This window comes from Chiloscyllium punctatum, chromosome 10 (assembly GCF_047496795.1).
Source record: "Chiloscyllium punctatum isolate Juve2018m chromosome 10, sChiPun1.3, whole genome shotgun sequence".
Taxonomy (NCBI): Eukaryota; Metazoa; Chordata; class Chondrichthyes; order Orectolobiformes; family Hemiscylliidae; genus Chiloscyllium; species Chiloscyllium punctatum.
In genome coordinates, this window is record NC_092748.1 from 13,151,839 (window position 1) to 13,169,794 (window position 17,956).

A 17,956-nucleotide genomic window follows, 5' to 3' on the forward strand; every position below is an offset into this window, starting at 1 on the left:
CAATTTAAAATGATAATGGGATTTCCAAATGATAATGGGATGAAGAAATTATTATTCTGACAGGGAGGTCATGAATAAGTGCATTATCTTTATATTTGAGTTAGGTACTCGAGAAGTCAAATCAGGAAGCCCTTTTTCATAGAAAAGGCAGTACAATTCTCGACCTTGCCTCACTAAATACAGTATGCCCTGTGTCAACTGAAATTGTCAAGGCTAAGATCAATTGATTTTTGTCACATAAGGTTATCAAGAAGTAGGGAGAAAAAGCTGGGTCAATGGCACTGAGGTACAGACCTACAATCATCTAAATGATTGGCAAGAAGGGTTCAATTTATGACTATTCTTACAAAAAGGAACTAAAACTTTGACTACATTTAACAACCAATCTGAGGGCATGGGCTCACTTATTTCCAAAATCGTCCTTTCTACAGGAACTATTTTTATTTAAAACTTCCATCCAACTAGAAGTAAATCACTATCGCAGATGTCTAGCAGACAATAATCTGGAATATTACAGACAAACTGCTGGATAGACCATACTGATGGTTGGCAGAACAATGATACTATGGCTACATACTCAAGAGATGTCATGAGTCACAAGTAAAATAATCAAAGTTATTTTTTTTAATTTTGGTCAAAACAACTAAAACAAAGACACATGTTTCTTGGGATAAATATCTATTTTAAGCCAAAAGGTTAGAGACATTTATTAACACTAGGAAATAACTGAAGAGCAACAAGAAGTTTTTTTTTATAGTAATTGACTCACTAGAGAGAACCAGGTGCCCAGTTGATCAATATCTTTGATGTATGCATGGTAATGCCCTCCATAACAGCCTCCTTTGTGGATGATTACAGAAAAGAGATCATACTCATATTCAGAATCTGGGAGATTATCCTATAAAGCAAAACAAGGAAGGTGAAGAGATTTTCAACAGCAGAAATTATTTATTATAGCAATGTGATTAATTAAGTATCTTTAATGCTGTAACATGCCCTAACATGTCTTAGGTATTCAGAGAAATTATGCCACCAGGCAATATTAAAACAGGTGACTAATTGCTTAAGTTACAGGAGTGGGTCTTGAAGAATATTTTAAAGATGAGAAACGTGCAGAGGCAGAGATTAGGGAAGGAATTTAAGAGTTTATAGATTAAAATTTTCTTTGTATCTAACAGTTCAAGCCATTTTATGCCTTAATTTGAAGCAAAGCCTATAGTTTTCTCCTTCCATTGTGAATGAATGGCACATCAAGTCATTGTGGTCAAAATCTTCCTGAGAAATTAAGAACTTGCCTTTCACATCCCTCAGGATGTTTCAAAGTGACTCAGTCAACATAGCAGTTATATGTAGTTAGAATTATATTCTTTTGTTCAAACTCTCTTAGGCAGTAGCTTGGATCAAGGGTAACCCACTCCAGATCTATGGTTTCTGGAGGTGGTTGATAATGGTGAATCAGTTTTGCACTCTACCACACTTGGAGCAAGTGGTCAGTGAAGAATAGGGTAGATGGGTCTTAGGAGGTTTCTGTGCTCCCTCCAGTGCCTCAATTTTGTCTCCATAAATTCCTGACAAAATCCAATGTGTTCAGAGCCTAAATTAGATTTCCTTATTTTAGCTAGTCACTTGTGAGGACTTCCATGATCAGCAAGTATGCTTGACCTCTTTAGAGATGCTCTCAAAGCATCTTTGAAGTGTTTCTAATGTTTTAAGGATCTCTTACCACAGCAGAGTCTTGAATAGAATAATTGCTTCAGAAGTCTGGGGTCAAGCGTAGAATGTCATGTCTGGTCCAGAAGAATTGGTTTTGGTGATTAGTTGCCTCAATAAGAATCAAAATCCTGGAATTCCCTCCCTAAGGGCATTGTGGATGAACTCACAGCAGGTGGACTGCAGCAGTTCAAGAAGGAAGCTCACCACTCACCTTCTCAAGGGCAACTAGGGACAGGCAATAAATGCTGGCCAACCAGCGATGCCCATATCCCATTAAATATGAATAAATAATACTAGGCATGATGGCTTGTGAGAATATACTGTTGCCTTTCTTGACAACCAATTTAGAGGATCATGCAAAGATGGTGGTACTTTTTCACTGCTTTAAGATTCCTGCTGTAGATTATCCAAGTTTCCAAAGCATAAAGCAGCTCAGAAATCACACACCAATTCAACCATATAATTCAGTCTTGGGTTTGAAAGCCTGGTCTACAAGTATTCTTTTCCCCAACTGGCTGTAGGGCAAGCTGGAACATTGGAAACAATGATGAATTTTCTTGTCTACATCTGTCCATGCTGAGAGGAGGCTTTCATAATAAAGAAAACTGACTAATTTTGTAGGGCATCACACATTATCTTAATCAAATGAGTGAGATGTTTTCCTATGGGAGTTGATTGGATGAGGATCTTCATTTTCCAAGTGTTCTCCTTTTGCTTTCAAAAAGAGTCAACGATGACATAGAGCACAGTTTCGGAGTGTCCACATATGCATCATCTGCATGCTGAAACTCTATGATCAAGATTGGAATGACTTTAACTTCATAATTGAAGGCAGCACTGTTTGAACAGTTTCTCGCCTGAAATAGTTCGATTAGCATTGTTCATGTCACTGAAGGAGGGACTGGCACTGGTTCAGTGTTAAGACTGATAGATTGCATGTCATCATGGAGTAGGTAGAAGCTGGCGACAACTTTGTAAAAACAGCCAAATTTGAGGAGTGTACTCTATTGGTTTTCACGGTGGACAGTCAAAGGCTTTACAAAATTGAAAGAATTGGGTATGTACAGTATGAACTGGGTATGAACAGCAGTAGGTGCTGTTCTTTGCATTTCTCAAATTTGCCATGAAGCAAAGATTCTATCTTTTTGAAAAATAGATTGCGAAAAATTGCAGTGCAACTCTGGAAGGAGTGCCTTAACCACTGCCTGGAAGCAGATGAGGAAGATCCTAGCAGTAATTTTCCCTCTGACAAACAGCAGAAATATTCTTCATTCGTTACTGAAATTGGGCCTGCCTCCATTCTCAGATACAGTCCCTCAGATTCTCACAGTAAGTGCGCTTCGTCATAGATGAGCAAAATTAGGTTGGATAGTTGTACTAGGTAAACATATTCAGAGATTCCATTTGCTTCAGAAATTTTCTTGCTTTTTCAGTTTAGAAAAGCTTTTTCAACTTCACTTCCGACCAGGATAACACGGAGCCCCAAGGCAGATGGAGTACTGGGGGACGGAGTCACAGATATTCGGGTCAAAATTACACGTGTAGAAGACAAGGCTACAGCATGGAAAGTACTGTGCAGGCCTCGCTCCATGTTGAATAGCCTGACTTACTACAAAAGAAGTTAAGACATCAGTTCCTTTGAAAAAAACAAAACTGGCTGTGCATAACAACAAAGTTTATAAGCTACCTTGCCCCTATTTATTTAAATAGCACATTATGTACTATTTAAGGTAGAAGTGCTACCAAAAATAAAAGGTGAAGATGCTGTGGTCCTACAGAACCACTGGGCTGCTCTCTCATAAGACAACTTTTAGTGGTTTAACCCCAGGATCACCATGCCTTAGGTAGGGGGAAGAGATTGGGAAGGGCAGTCCTTCAGGATAACCTGAACCAGAGTGGGAATTGAATCAGCACTGTTGCCATCACTCTGTATTGCAAACCAGCCAACCGAGCTCAGTGAATGACCTACGCCTGCTCCTATCTTTGATGTTTCTATGTTAACTGCAAAGTTGATATGTAGCACCATTAACCTGCTGTTCAGTGTGAAAGTCTCATCAGTCAATATGCATTAAGGAAAAAAAAAAGCTTTAACAGCCTTCTGGTCTTGGTTTCCCACTCTATTTTTAAACAACTTAACACTGAGTATTGAAAACTCTATTACAGGATTAACATAAATAGGAACCATAATTAACCTTGGATGTGGTGTAATCATGCCACTTCAAAAATGTGAACACAGCTGAAGCACAGGATGCCGCTGTCACTGTTAATAATTACACCAATAACACTTCCATTGAAGATAGTCAGTATGTTTTACCTTTAAAAAATTTTTTAATTCTACTATCTACACGCAACTGCCATTCTTCAGTCAAACAACCTTTTCTTCAGCAATTTCTGTTTTTCAATCTGATCCGAGGCTGTGGCTGCACCGAACACAAGTCTGCACCCACAGCTGCATCTTTCTACATGTTCACAATACCTAATCTCAACACTCTGCCTTGTGGATGATTAAAGGCAGATACTCGTGACCAACTCCAAAAGGAAGAAAAAAGTCAAGATATGGTGATTGTCTTCATATCATAGCAACAAATCCAATTGCTTATTTATTCATCATGCAAGTTCCCCAGCTGGTTGTCAGCCTCAAAGGACAAGGTTCTGATGCCCACACACAGTGAGGCCAGCTGTCGAGGTTCTATTGCTGTTCCAACTACAATCAGCTAACAGCACAGACCAGCAAGCAAACCGGAAACCTCCTAGAACATGAGATGGTGTGGTCGGGAGGTACTTATCAGTACTCACTACATAAATTCACTGAGCCTCACAGGCGATGTTGGCATTTGGGTTACGATATCCTTTTGTCTGAAATACATGCTTCCTTTCAACTTATCTAGGCAAAAAATATTTTTTTTTAATCATCCATGGAAAAACACTGCAGCAATCAACACAGTCAACTGCATTCAAGATGATCTTGAACCTGTTAAAAGTGAAGCAGAAACGGTGACCCACCTGCTCACAGAAAGGCCGCATGTCCAGCCTGACTGGAAAAGAGTAACATCCTGTTTCCTTGTAACGTTCGCACTTGGTAAAATCAAAATTGAAGCGCAGTAAAGAAATGGTGAGGAATGTGGGGAGGTGCCGTATCTTCGCTGACTGCAAAACAAAAGCATGTTAAACTGAACTCATACCACCAACCAAATCAGCTTTTCAGAACTATATCCAATGTAAGAGCCAATACCATTCAGCTGCAAAAATAAAATCTCATCAAGCAAGGCTTCATCTTGTCTCCATTGAGTATGAACAAAGTATACAGGCTGTTTACTGAGTTGTTTCGCTGTTCAAGTGCAGAAAGCCGAAAACGCATTTGGCTCACTTGTTCCAAATTCTGAATTTGCTTTCTCACCAAAGGATTGATAAAATGAGGATCCATTTTCATCTTACTTTTAAAATAAGAACAGATAAAATAGATCTAGGAGAAGACCATTCCACTACTCAAAGAACACGGCTTGATCTGGTATAAAGTCAAAACACTGCAGATGCATGAAATGTGAAACACAGACAGAGAATGTTGGAGAAACTCAGATGGTCTGACAGCATCTGTGGAGAGTGAGAGAGAGTGAATGAGTGCCTACACGTGCGCGACAGAGAGCAAGAAAGAGTAAAAGAAAGAGAAAAAGAAAAAGAGAGAGAAAGATGGGGGGGGGGCAAGAGAGAAAGAAAGAAAGAAAAAGAGAGGGAGAGAGAGGGGGAGAAAAAGAGAGGGAGAGGGGGAGAAAGAGAGCGAGGGAGGGGGGAGAGAGAGAGCGAGGGGGGGAAGGAGAGAGAGAGAGAGAGAGAGAGAGAGAGAGAGAGAGAGAGAGAGAGAGAGAGAGGAAAGAGAGAGAGAGAGGGGAAAGAGAGAGAGAGAGGGGAAAGAGAGAGAGAGAGAGGAAAGAGAGAGAGAGAGAGAGAGAGAGAGAGGAAAGAGAGAGAGGGAGAGGAAAGAGAGAGAGAGAGAGAGGAAAGAGAGAGAGAGAGAGGAAAGAGAGAGAGAGAGAGAGGAAAGAGAGAGAGAGGAAAGAGAGAGAGAGAGAGAGAGGAAAGAGAGAGAGAGAGAGAGAGAGAGGAAAGAGAGAGAGAGAGAGAGAGAGAGAGGAAAGAGAGGGAGAGAGAGAGAGAGAGGAAAGAGAGAGAGAGAGAGAGAGAGAGAGAGAGAGAGAGAGAGAGAGAGAGAGAGAGAGAGAGAGAGAGAGAGAGAGAGAGAGAGACACAAAGTTAATGTTTTCTATCTATCCAGTATGACTCTTCCACTGAACCCAGTTTGCATAACTTCTTATTCCCCTATAGATCAATCATCTACCTAATTCAGCCTTAAGTGTAGTTAATGATCCAACCTCCAGTGCTCTCTGGAGATAGAGAATTCTAAAGATTTGTGGTCTTCAGAGAAGGCAGTCTTCTCATCTCTGCATTAAAAGGGAGACTTTAACTCTGAAACTTATAGCTTGGCTATGATCTATTACTTGCAGTTTATGCTGTTTGACATGCAAGTAGTCCCGTTTGGTAGCTTCTCCAGGTTGACCACTTATTTCTTGGTATGCCTGGTGGTGCTCCTGGTATACCCTCCTACCCTCTCCATTGAGCCCGGGTTGATTGTTCAGCTTCATAGAAATGGTGGAGTGGGAATATGCCTCACAAATGCCCAATCTGGAGTTGCCACATATGTTCAAAGTTTGTTCCATGTGGCACAGTAATAGATATTCTCAGTGTGAAGGAGGAATTCATCTCTGCAATGGCTGTGGAGTGGTCACTCTTACAGATGCATCTGCAGCTAGTAGAGTGGTAAGGATGAGGTGGACAATCATCTTTCCCTCTTGTTGGTTCTCTCATCACCTGCTGCAGATGCAGTCTTGCAGCTATGTTATTGAGCTGGTCAGGTCCTAAGTCAGTATGCTGTGGTCGAGCCACTTTTGGTGCTAGTTATTGAGATCCCGCAACAAGAATGCATTGTGCGCTGCTGCCACCCTCAGTGCTTCCTCCAAGTGTTGTTCAACAGAGAACTGATTCATTAGCTGAGGGAGGATGGTACATGGAAATCAGCAGGAGATTGCCTTGCCCATGCTGAACCTGCAGCTATGAGACTTCATGAGATCCATAGTCAATGTTAAGGACTCCAAGGGCCACTCCATCTTGATAGTATACAACTGTGCCGCCACCTCTGCTGGGTCTGTCCAGAAGATGAGATCGGGCATATATTCTGGGAAGGGGATGGTAGTATTTAGGACACCGTCATACTCGTGGACTCACACCAAAAGACTGTGTTAGGCTGTTGCTTGACCAGTCTGAGAGACTCTCCCAATTTGGCACTCTCCCCCAGATATTAGGAAGGAGGACTTTGTAGGATCAACAGGGCTGTTTGCTGTTGTCAGTTTCAGCACCTAGGTTAATGCTAGGTGTCCATCCAGTTTCATTTCTTTGTTGAGGCTTCCTAGCAATTGATACAACTGAATGGCTTGCTAGGCTATTTGAGAGGGCAGGGTTGAAAAATGTGGTGCTGAAAAAACACAGCAGGCCAGGCAGCATCCAAGGAGCAGGAGAATCGACGTTTCAGGCATAAGCCCTTATTTCAGAGGGCAGCTTAGAATCAATTACATTGCTGTTGGTCTGGAGTCGCATGTGGACCAAACCAGGTGAGGATGGCAGATTTTCTTCCTTGAAGAACATGAGTGAGTCTGCTAGCAATCTGCCATGGTTGGATTTGAACCGCGTCCCCAGAATGTTAATTGTGTTTCTCGACTAATAATCTAGCAATAATGCCACAAAGCCATTGCATCCCCTCTTCTGTTGTAACAGAAGAGGCCTTACCCAATGAAAGAATTGGTACCACATCTGCAAACATCCACTCCCTTCATTACCAACACGCAGTTGCAGCAGTGTGTAGTATCTACAGGATGCACTGCAGGAATTCACCAAAGATCCTTAGACACACCTTCCAAATCTATGACCACTCTCATCCAGAAGGACAAGAGCAGCAGATACATGGGAAAACCACTATCTTCAACTTCCCCTTTGAGCCACTCACCACCCGGACGTGAAAACATAGCATTGTTCCTTCACTGTCGCTAGGTCCAAATCTTGAAATTTCCTCCCTAACAGCATTGTGGGTCAACCTACAACATGTGGACTGTAGCAATTCAAGAAGGTAACTCACCACCACCAAGGGCAACTAGGGACAGGCAATAAATGCTGACCAACCAGCGACACCTACGTCCAAATGAATGAACTTTTTCAAAAAAAGCACAGAATTCCATTGAAAACTTGTATTTGCAATTTAGTCAGACCTGTTGGCAAAGCTTTGTAGTGCTACAACTCAAGCTTTCTCCTCAATATTTGTGTGTTCCCCACTGTTTAATTCCTAGAGTAGACAAAATCTCTCAGGAACCGAAATTGTTCATCATTGTCTGGTTCAATGGATTAACGAAACTCAAATTTAACTGTCAACTTCAAACACTTGGCAAGAATATGCATACTATTCACCTGCATTTACTTCAGAAAATGAAATCATGCATGCCTTTACATGCAGGCTAACCATTTTGGTGCAATCTAGTTATAGTTAAAAATAAATGAAAACAAAAATCTATAACAGGATACAAATGCAATCCAAAAAGAACAAATACACAGTGTCAAAATCTTGCTGGAGCAAAGAACCTCATGAAATCTGGAATTATTCCTACTTTTCCCCCCCAACCCTCAGCCCAAACAGGGCTTTGAGAACCTGAGCAAACAATGTGGCTAATGGTGGTCATACTTCCTTAACCAATTAAATTTAAGGACTGAGAAAGAAATAGGAAAAATAATGGAAGTTGCATCAGAATGAAATTGTTAAAACAGGTGCAGAAAAAAGCAAAGAAAACAAAGTCTGGCATTAATAAAAAGAGCAGAGATATTTTACAAATATTTCATGATAAATTTACTATATGCAAGGAACGAACTCAACAGTTTACATGTTTTCTATTATGATCCTGGTGGATAACCAATATTGCAATATCACATTATTAAAACTATATTGACACTGTTGAGTACCAGTTTCCCCTGTCGAGTTTGATGTACACATTCAGTAACTCTGACAAAAAAGGGAGGCAAAAGAGAAGAGGCTGTGTGTGAGAGACAAACTAAAGAGTACCAGCAAGTTATGGCAAATTCAGAACTTCTGACATAACTCTCCTTCATTTGAAATTGGTGGTTAATGTGTGCATCATAATAGCACGTGTTAAAATAGAGTAACTTTTATTAGATGGCACTGATGGCACCAGGAGTGTGCCAGTTGATCTAATAATTCAGAAACTCCAAGAGGTCCACATAATCAATGTGAAAACACACATCAAATAACAGAAACTTAATGCATGGGGTGTACACATCACTGTTATACTTCATTTGTAGCATAAATTACTTAAATAATAATGCAACTTAACAACAGAGAGCCTTCTCACTCACCCTACTCACTGACTACTCGCTGTATTTGAGGAGAAATTGAATCAACTGTTGAGACCTCATTTAGCCATTCCATTGAACAAGTATACTTTAATTGAGGTAAATAAATTTTAAAAACTATAATAATTCCAGAGAATAATACAGTAAACATCATGGTATGAGAGGTATATAATTTTTGCCGGTTTATCGAGAGTGCCAGTTAAAACAAAGTTTGCTGTATACAGCATAATTTATTCTGGTTAACAAGTCCAAAGTTGTTGGAAGTTTAACTCATTGCATGAGGAAACCATAAGATCAGGATAATGATGCACACTGCCAATGACATCAATTCTAAATTATTCCACCACACAGGACATTGACAGGAATGGATGCAGTGGTGGTCTTAAACTATGCCCAACTGTAATTTCTATTGAAGTCAAAGAGTTATATTAGGTAGACATTAAATCATTTAAGGATTAGTGGTGCTGGAAGAGCACAGCAGTTCAGGCAGCATCCAAGTAGCTTCAAAATCGATGTTTCGGGCAAAAGCCCTTCATCAGGAATAAAGGCAGTGAGCCTGAAGCGTGAGAGTGAAGCCTGATCTCTCCATGCTTCAGGCTCACTGCCTTTATTCCTGATGAAGGGCTTTTGCCCGAAACATCGATTTTGAAGCTCCTTGGATGCTGCCTGAACTGCTGTGCTCTTCCAGTACCACTAATCCAGAATCTGGTCTCCAGCATCTGCAGTCATTGTTTTTACCTCATTAAATCATTTAACCTGATCCCACAGGTTGTCCACCCAGGAAGTTAGGTTAAAATTGTCCCAGTAATGTTTCAACAATCCTGATGACATTTTTATATTGTGAGCATATTTACATTTGGGGAGTTGCAGCCTATGATCTATCACTCTACAGGATCTCAAGATCAAAGATATTTTTAAGACGCTGTGGCAAACTTACCTTAGTTGCCTTAACCAATTTCTCACACCTTCCACAATGGTAGAGATTATCATTATCAAAATGTTCTTCTTCAACATAGAAGGTACACAAAGCTTCTTCCAGTCCACTGACACCTTTCACAGCTACAGTCAAGTCCAGGAAATCCTCCTGCCATGGATGGCACCCACAACAGAGGCAAAGAGAACAAGTTACTAAAGGGACAACATGTTTTTTTTTAAAATAAAGAACATCAAAAAGGTGCAGCTAGGAGTAAAAGAACAAAGGGAACAAATTACAAATACAAGTATGAAGCAAAATAATGAGAAATGTGAGGTACAGTCAAACTCTCCAGGAGCAGAAAATTGAGCTTGGCTGTTTAATGTCTTATTATCCTGTGGGAATGGACTGGGCATGAACTGAGGAGCGAGGAGGACAGAGGAGACCAGGAATTGCACATAGGTTCCAGTCTGACAGAAGTTAATAACGGGGTTGTAGTTTGAATGGAGAAAATAGGTCGAGCTCAGAAAGCCAAAGAGCTCATGTTTAGGAATGGGTAAGCTAAATCTCAAAAAACTGATATCTTCTCCCTCAGAAACAAGCTGGAACTCAACTCTGGAAGAAGCATATGATTGGTTGTGAGCAACGGTTAAACTATACGTTTCACATTACAGCATCAACTAGACAGCAGACTAAGTACCGTTGGCAGACAGCTGATAATATAAGAGTCCACAAGTGCTTACATATAGATTCACATTAGACATTAATAGAATTTTTCATGAGGAATTATTGTTATGTAGTGCAGAACCTCAGAAGGACACTGACAAGTTAATGGAATGTGCAAACAAGGGGAAAATGAAAATCAAAAAAGAAAAGTGAGTGTGATTCATTTTAGTAAACTAAAAGGTATCAACACAGTGAGATATGGGTGTATATGCACATAACTCATTGAAGGTATAGAACAGATTGAGAACACCTAATAAAGTGTCCAGCATTCTAGGCTTTATTAATAGAGTATACAGTACAAAAGGAAAGGAGGTTATGTCGAACTTATATGAAAAACTGATTTGGCTTCATCTTTCCATGGACTAACTGGAGTACTGCAAATAGTTCTGGCCATCATACTATAGGAAGAATCATATTAATGAGATTAAGGAGAATGGTTCCAAGGTTGAGAAACTTCAGTTACTTAGACTGGAGAAGTTGGGAATACCTTCTTTCAAGAAGAGGAAGTTGAGGGGATTGATCATGGTATCTGAATTTACCACGGTCTGAACAGATTAGATAGGAAAAAAAACTGCGCCCACTGGTGCAAAGATCAAGAACTAGGGCATGCATTTAAAGTAACTAGTAAGAGAAGCAATTGTGACAAGAAACGGTTGCAGTGGGTGGCTAAAATCTAGAATGCACTGCCTGATAGTGTGAAGGCAGTTTCAATCACGGCATTCAAGAAGGAATTGATTAATATCTGAAAAGTAGGTAATGTAGGGAGAAAAGCATTAGGGAAATTGCTCAGGGCCAGCATTTACACGATAGATCTATACTGTAATAGTTATAATTTTGTGAAGTCCCAAATCAAACTTGAACTGGTTATGCTCTGGCTCAGAAGTGACAATGCTACAAATAAGACATATTGACATAAAAACTTGACTCATAATTATGACTCAGAAAATGCACTTTGTTAACAGGATGTGCATGGCATTTACAATTCGAGCACTGACATTATGTATTAGATCTCCTGTAGCATTGCACAGAATCAAAAGAATTGCCTGCTTTCTAAATGAATCAGGACATTTATGCAATGTAGACAATACAGCAGGTCCTGCCCTTTGCTGAAATAGGTTCTAAACATCCAAAATTTCAATACATTCAGTACATTATAAAAGATAAAACCCAATTACATTAAAATATAAAAAGCTGATCTACTGGAGAAAGCATTTAACAAAATAAGGAATATAAAATTTACCACTCTGGCCCATATTACAAGGCTCTTTAGTAGAATGTATGGGCTTTTCAGAGGAGTTGGTAGATCATTATTTGAAGGTGGAGGACGTAGATGGTTGATGTAGATGTTGGCATGGCAGATGTAGTATATGAATTTGAGTGTCAGTATGATGCTTGGTATGTAGGTCATACAATCCATAAACTGATGGATCAAATCAAGCAGCACATCCTTCTGGTTACACATAGAAAGCAAGGTATCAACTGCACCCAACCAATCCCACACCTGCAAAGCTTACAATGTGTCCAACGTTAGATGCGATTCCATAAACAGGAGGCTACAAAAGCAGAAGTCTTGATGACCTTGGTACAGACAAGGAACAGACAAAAGATATCAAAGAGAACTGAGGACAACATCAGCCATGTTCAGGCAGCTTTGAGAAGCAAACGCAGAAGTGGCTTGTCTCCCATCAGTGAATATTTTTACTCAATCACTTACTTAATGAACTCTTAACTTACTGCGCTGAATCATTGCCCCTTGCCTATTTGTCTCATTGCAAGAACTCAGCTGAGGTCAGAGGGCCTTACAAGGTTGTACTAACAACAGAACTTAAAAATGTGTTGCTGGAAAAGCAGGTCAGGCAGCATCCAAGGAGCAGGAGAATCGACGTTTCGGGCAGAAGCCCTTCTTCAGGAATGAGGAGGATGTGCCAAGCAGGCTAAGATAAAAGGTAGGGAGGAGGGACTTGGGGGAGGGGCGTTGGGAATACGATAGATGGAAGGAGGTTAAGGTAAGGGTGATAGGCCAGAGAGGAGGTGGGGGCGGAGAGGTCGGGAAGAAGATTGCAAGTCAAGAAGGCAGTGCTGAGTCTGAGAGTTGGGACTGAGAAAAGGTAGAGGGAGGGGAAATGAGAAAGCTGGAGAAATCTGCATTCATCCCTTGTGGTTGGAGGGTTCCTAGGCGGAAGATGAGGCGCTCTTCCTCCAGGCGTCGTGTTGCCATGGTCTGGTGATGGAGGAGGCCAAGGACCTGCATGTCCTTGGTGGAGTGGGAGGGGAAGTTAAAGTGTTCAGCCACGGGGCAGTTGGGTTGGTTGGTGCGGGTGTCCCAGAGGTGTTCTCTGAAACGTTCCGCAAGTAGGCAGCCTGTCTCCCCAATGTATAGGAGGCCACATCAGGTTCAGCGGATGCAGTAAATGATGTATGTAGAGGTGCAGGTGAATTTGTGACGGATATGGAAGGATCCCTTGGGGCCTTGGAGGGAAGTGAGGGGGAAGGTGGGGGCGAAAGTTTTGCATTTCTTGCAGTTGCAGGGGAAGGTGCCGGGAGTAGAGTTTGGGTTGGTGGGGGGTGTGGATCTGATGAGGGAGTCGTGGAGGGAGTGATCTTTCCGGAACGCTGATAGGGGTGGGGAGGGAAATATATCCTTGGTGGTGGGGTCTGTTTGGAGGTGGCAGAAATGACGAAGGATGATACGACGTATCTGGAGGTTGGTGGGCTGGTAGGTGAGGACCAGTGGGGTTCTGTCCTGGTGGCAATGGGGGGGGGGGGGGGGCTCAAGGGCGGAGGAGCGGGAAGTGGAGGAGATGCAGTGGAGAGCATCGTCAACCACGTCTGCGAGGAAATCGCAGTCTTTGAAGGAGGAGGCCATCTGGGTTGTTCGGTATTGGAATTGGTCCTCCTGGGAGCAGATGCGGCGCAGGCGAAGGGATTGGGAATATGGGATGGCGCTTTTACAGGGGGTAGGGTGGGAGGACGTGTAATCTAGGTAGCTGTGGGAGTCAGTCGGTTTATAGTAAATGTCCGTGTTGAGTCGGTCATCCGAGATAGAAATGGAGAGGTCTAGGAAGGGAGGGAGGAGTCGGAGACGGTCTCCAGGTAAATTTGAGGTCAGGGTGGAAGATGTTAGTAAAGTGGATGAACTGTTCAACCATCTCGTGGGAGCACGAGGTAGCGCCGATACAGTCATCGATGTAGCGGAGGAAAAGGTGGGGGGTGGTGCCAGTGTAGCTGTGGAAGATGGACTGTTCCACATATCCTACAAAGAGGCAGGCATAGCTGGGGCCCATGCGGGTGCCCGTGGCTACTCCTTTGGTTTGGAGGAAGTGGGAGGATTGGAAAGAGAAGCTGTTCAGAGTGAGGACCAGTTCAGTCAGTCGAAGGAGGGTGTCGGTGGAAGTACTAACAACAGAACATGATCTTCATGTATTGTGTACTGCAAAGCATAGGACTATGGCAATGCTGCAAAAACCATTTTCCAACTTGACTTCATTTTAACTCATCACCACCTTCTCCACAGCAATTAAGAATAGGCATCAAATGCTGGTCTTGCTTGTGACATGTGCATCTCTTGAACAAATATATATTTTGTAAAAACATGAAAATTAATATGAACCCAGTTGCTAGCAAGGGCACAGCCACAATAAAGTAGAATAACATTCCTGTATAATTAAAGTTCAGGTATTATAGATTGACAAATAAAGTCTGAATATTTCCAAATTACTTAGTGAAAATATTTTACATATGTATGTAGCTTTCAGCCAACCATCCTATATTCCCTACTGACAGAGGATCCTATAAAGCCACTCTTCCACAGCCCCCCATGTAAGTGTGCATACAGCTTCCCAAAACCCCTTCCTCACATTCATTCATTCTAAAACTCCTCTTCCCAAATCCTTTCATGCAATATGCAGCAGCCCCACTTCCCAAACCATGCACCCCCCAACACATACTCATTCAATCCCTCTTCCCAGCCATCTAATTTCTGCTCATTCATACAGCAGCTCACCCTCCAATCACCCACAGCCCTGGGCTTTCCAACAGCCATCTAGTAACACAGAGTCTGCTTGGCACCCCACAGTCCCAAAATGGCCAGGTAATATGATTTAAAGTTGACAATAAATATTCCTGAAGAAGGGTTTATGCCCGAAACATCGATTCTCCTGCTCCTTTGATGCTGCCTGACCTGCTGCACTTTTCCAGCAACACATTTTTCAGCTCTGATCTCCAGCATCTGCAGTCCTCACTTTCTTCTGGAAATCCACAGGCTTTTGATTCTAGCACAACTGATGTATGTGATGCTTCTGTATTCCTTTCCAACAGCACTTTCCATTGGCTATTTATTGTGTGCTTCAATTCAGCAGACATTGAACAAAATGGTGACATTCAGAAAATTGGCATCAATTCAAAACAACTGGCCACAATTGCTTCTTTCTCCAAATCTCTGCCCATTGACCTCAATGACATCATCATGTGCCGAAGAGCAGTCAGTCAGACAGCATCCAAGGAACAGGAGAATCGACGTTTCATCAGCCCGAAACATCGATTCTCCTGCTCCTTTGATGCTGCCTGACCTGCTGCACTTTTCCAGCAACACATTTTTCAGCTCTGATCTCCAGCATCTGCAGTCCTCACTTTCTTCTGGAAATCCACAGGCTTTTGATTCTAGCACAACTGATGTATGTGATGCTTCTGTATTCCTTTCCAACAGCACTTTCCATTGGCTATTTATTGTGTGCTTCAATTCAGCAGACATTGAACAAAATGGTGACATTCAGAAAATTGGCATCAATTCAAAACAACTGGCCACAATTGCTTCTTTCTCCAAATCTCTGCCCATTGACCTCAATGACATCATCATGTGCCGAAGAGCAGTCAGTCAGACAGCATCCAAGGAACAGGAGAATCGACGTTTCATCAGCCCGAAACATCGATTCTCCTGTTCCTTGGATGCTGCCTGACCTGCTGCGCTTTTCCAGCAACACATTTTCAGCTCTGATCTCCAGCATCTGTAGTCCTCACTTTCTCCTCCTAATAGCAGTCTACAACCTCCCAGTGGGATGAATGACAGTAACTAATTCTGAGCAGAGGAAAGGCTGAATGGGCTGCCATTAGCCTGCTCCCAGCTTTATATCAGTGGATATTTTCCAGGCTGAGATTCTCTCCCTTGTCACTTTAGATGCAGTGATGGGAGCTGAGAAGTGGAGGTCAGAAAATTTCAAATACAAGTGCAGAAATTTCTCATTCTTCCAATTATTTGCTATTTCTGAATGCTCACTTTTTCATGGATGAGGACACTCAGAACTCCTATACTGCAGCATTCTAAAGTATCACTCTATTTAAATAACCCTCCATTTTACAAGTCCTTCTTCCAAAATAGTCAACCTCACATAGCAAATTGTTACTTCAATATTTGCTGTGATATATTTACTTTTTGTTCAGTCAGTCACAAGATTAAATGACTGCAGCAACTTTATTTCAATTATGACAATATTGCACACATGGCTCAATGCTGAAATACACAGAGTTTAGGAAAAGGAGTGGGCCACTGCACCTTGAGTCTGATCTGTCATTCAATGAGACTTGGGCAGTGTTGTAAAACAGAGTCCTGGATCTAGGGGTGCAGGAACATAATTCTTTAAAGTTGGCATCACATATAGACAGGATGGTTAAAAAGGTGTTTGGTACGCTTGCCTTCATTGCTCAGTCCTTTTAAGTATAGGGGTTGGGACATTATGTTGAGGTTGCACGTTGGTGAGGCCTCTGTTGGAATACTATGTCCAGTTCTGGTCACCCAGTTATAGGAAGGATATTATCAAGCTGGAGTTGGTTCAAAAGAGATTTACCAGAATGTTGCAAGGGATGGACGGCTTGAGTTATAAAGAAAGGTTGGATAGGCTGGGACCTTTTTCACTGTAGAAGGTATCTGTGAAGAAGGTTGAGAAGTGACCTGATAGAAGTTTATACAATGAAAGGTATAGATAGAACTGATGGGAGTGGTCTTTTCCCCCAAGATGGGGAATTTTAAGACCAGGCACTTTTTAAGGTGAGAGGAGAGAGATTTTTTACTGAGGGTAGTTCATGTGTGGAATGAATTTCCTGAGGAAGTGGTGGATTCGAGTACAATTACAACGTTTAAACGACATTTAGATGGATACATGAATAGGAAAGATTTGGAGGGATATGGGTCAGGAACAGGCAGGTGGGACTAGTTTAGTTTGCGATGATGTTCGGCATGGATGAGTTGGATCCAAGGGTGTGTTTCCGTGCTGTATGACTATGAGCTAAATACTTCAAGTCACCACCCACAACTCAATAACCTTTCACGCCCTTACTTATCAAGAATCTATCTTAAAAAGGTTCCAGGCTCTGCCTTAATCACCTTTTGAAAGAGCAATCGAAAGACCCATGGCCTCAGAAAAAAATGTCTCTTTATTTTCAATAATAACCTCTATTTCCATGTACTCCCATTACAGGAAACAAAAGAACACAGAACATAGAAACCAGGGGTAGGAGTAAGCAATTCAGCTCCTCAAGCGGCTCCGCCATTTAATATGATCATGGTTGATCTCATCGGGCCTCAACTCCACTTCCCTTCCAGTTCTCCATAGGCCTTCATCCCACTATTATTTAAAAATCTGTCATGATTTGGAGATGCCGGTGTTGGACTGGGGTGTATAAAGTTAAAAATCACACAACACATGGTTATAGTCCAACAGGTTTAATTGGAAGCACACTAGCTTTCGGAGCGACGCTCCTTCATCAGGTGATTGTGGAGGGCTCAGTCGTAACACAGAATTTATAGCAAAAATTTGCAGTGTGGTGTAACTGAAATTATACATTGAAAAACTGATTGTCTGTTAAGCCTTTCATCTGTTAGAATACAGTGATAGTTTCACTTCTTTCATGTGTAAATCACAAAACCCTTCTTTTTAAAAGTTGCATTCTTGGGTTAGCTGTTAACAATGGTGATAGCTAGACAATATGTTGAAGGTGTTAGCCCCCTGTGTTCTCTGTCTATGGCCTGATGCTTAGATTGATTCTAATCTAAAAAGTGTGTGTGTGTGTATATATAGTGAGTGCAGAGTGTCTTAAGTCTGTGAGGGGGTGCATGTGAGAGTGTGGGAGTGTGTGTGTGGGTGTCTGTGT

The 17,956-nt window shown here is 41.7% G+C and overlaps 1 protein-coding gene across 2 annotated transcripts in view; it reads right to left on the reverse strand.

Moving 5' to 3' along the window:
• The window catches only part of usp40 (ubiquitin specific peptidase 40), a 139,297-nt gene that overhangs the window by 84,004 nt on the left and 37,337 nt on the right, over positions 1 to 17,956 (reverse strand). For both annotated transcript variants that reach the window (XM_072578553.1, XM_072578554.1), the window contains 3 exons: positions 10,112 to 10,258; positions 4,717 to 4,860; positions 770 to 898 (listed from right to left, as the gene is read on the reverse strand). In XM_072578553.1, the coding sequence (XP_072434654.1) occupies positions 770 to 898; positions 4,717 to 4,860; positions 10,112 to 10,258 (420 nt within the window). The remainder of the gene's footprint in view (positions 1 to 769; positions 899 to 4,716; positions 4,861 to 10,111; positions 10,259 to 17,956) is intronic.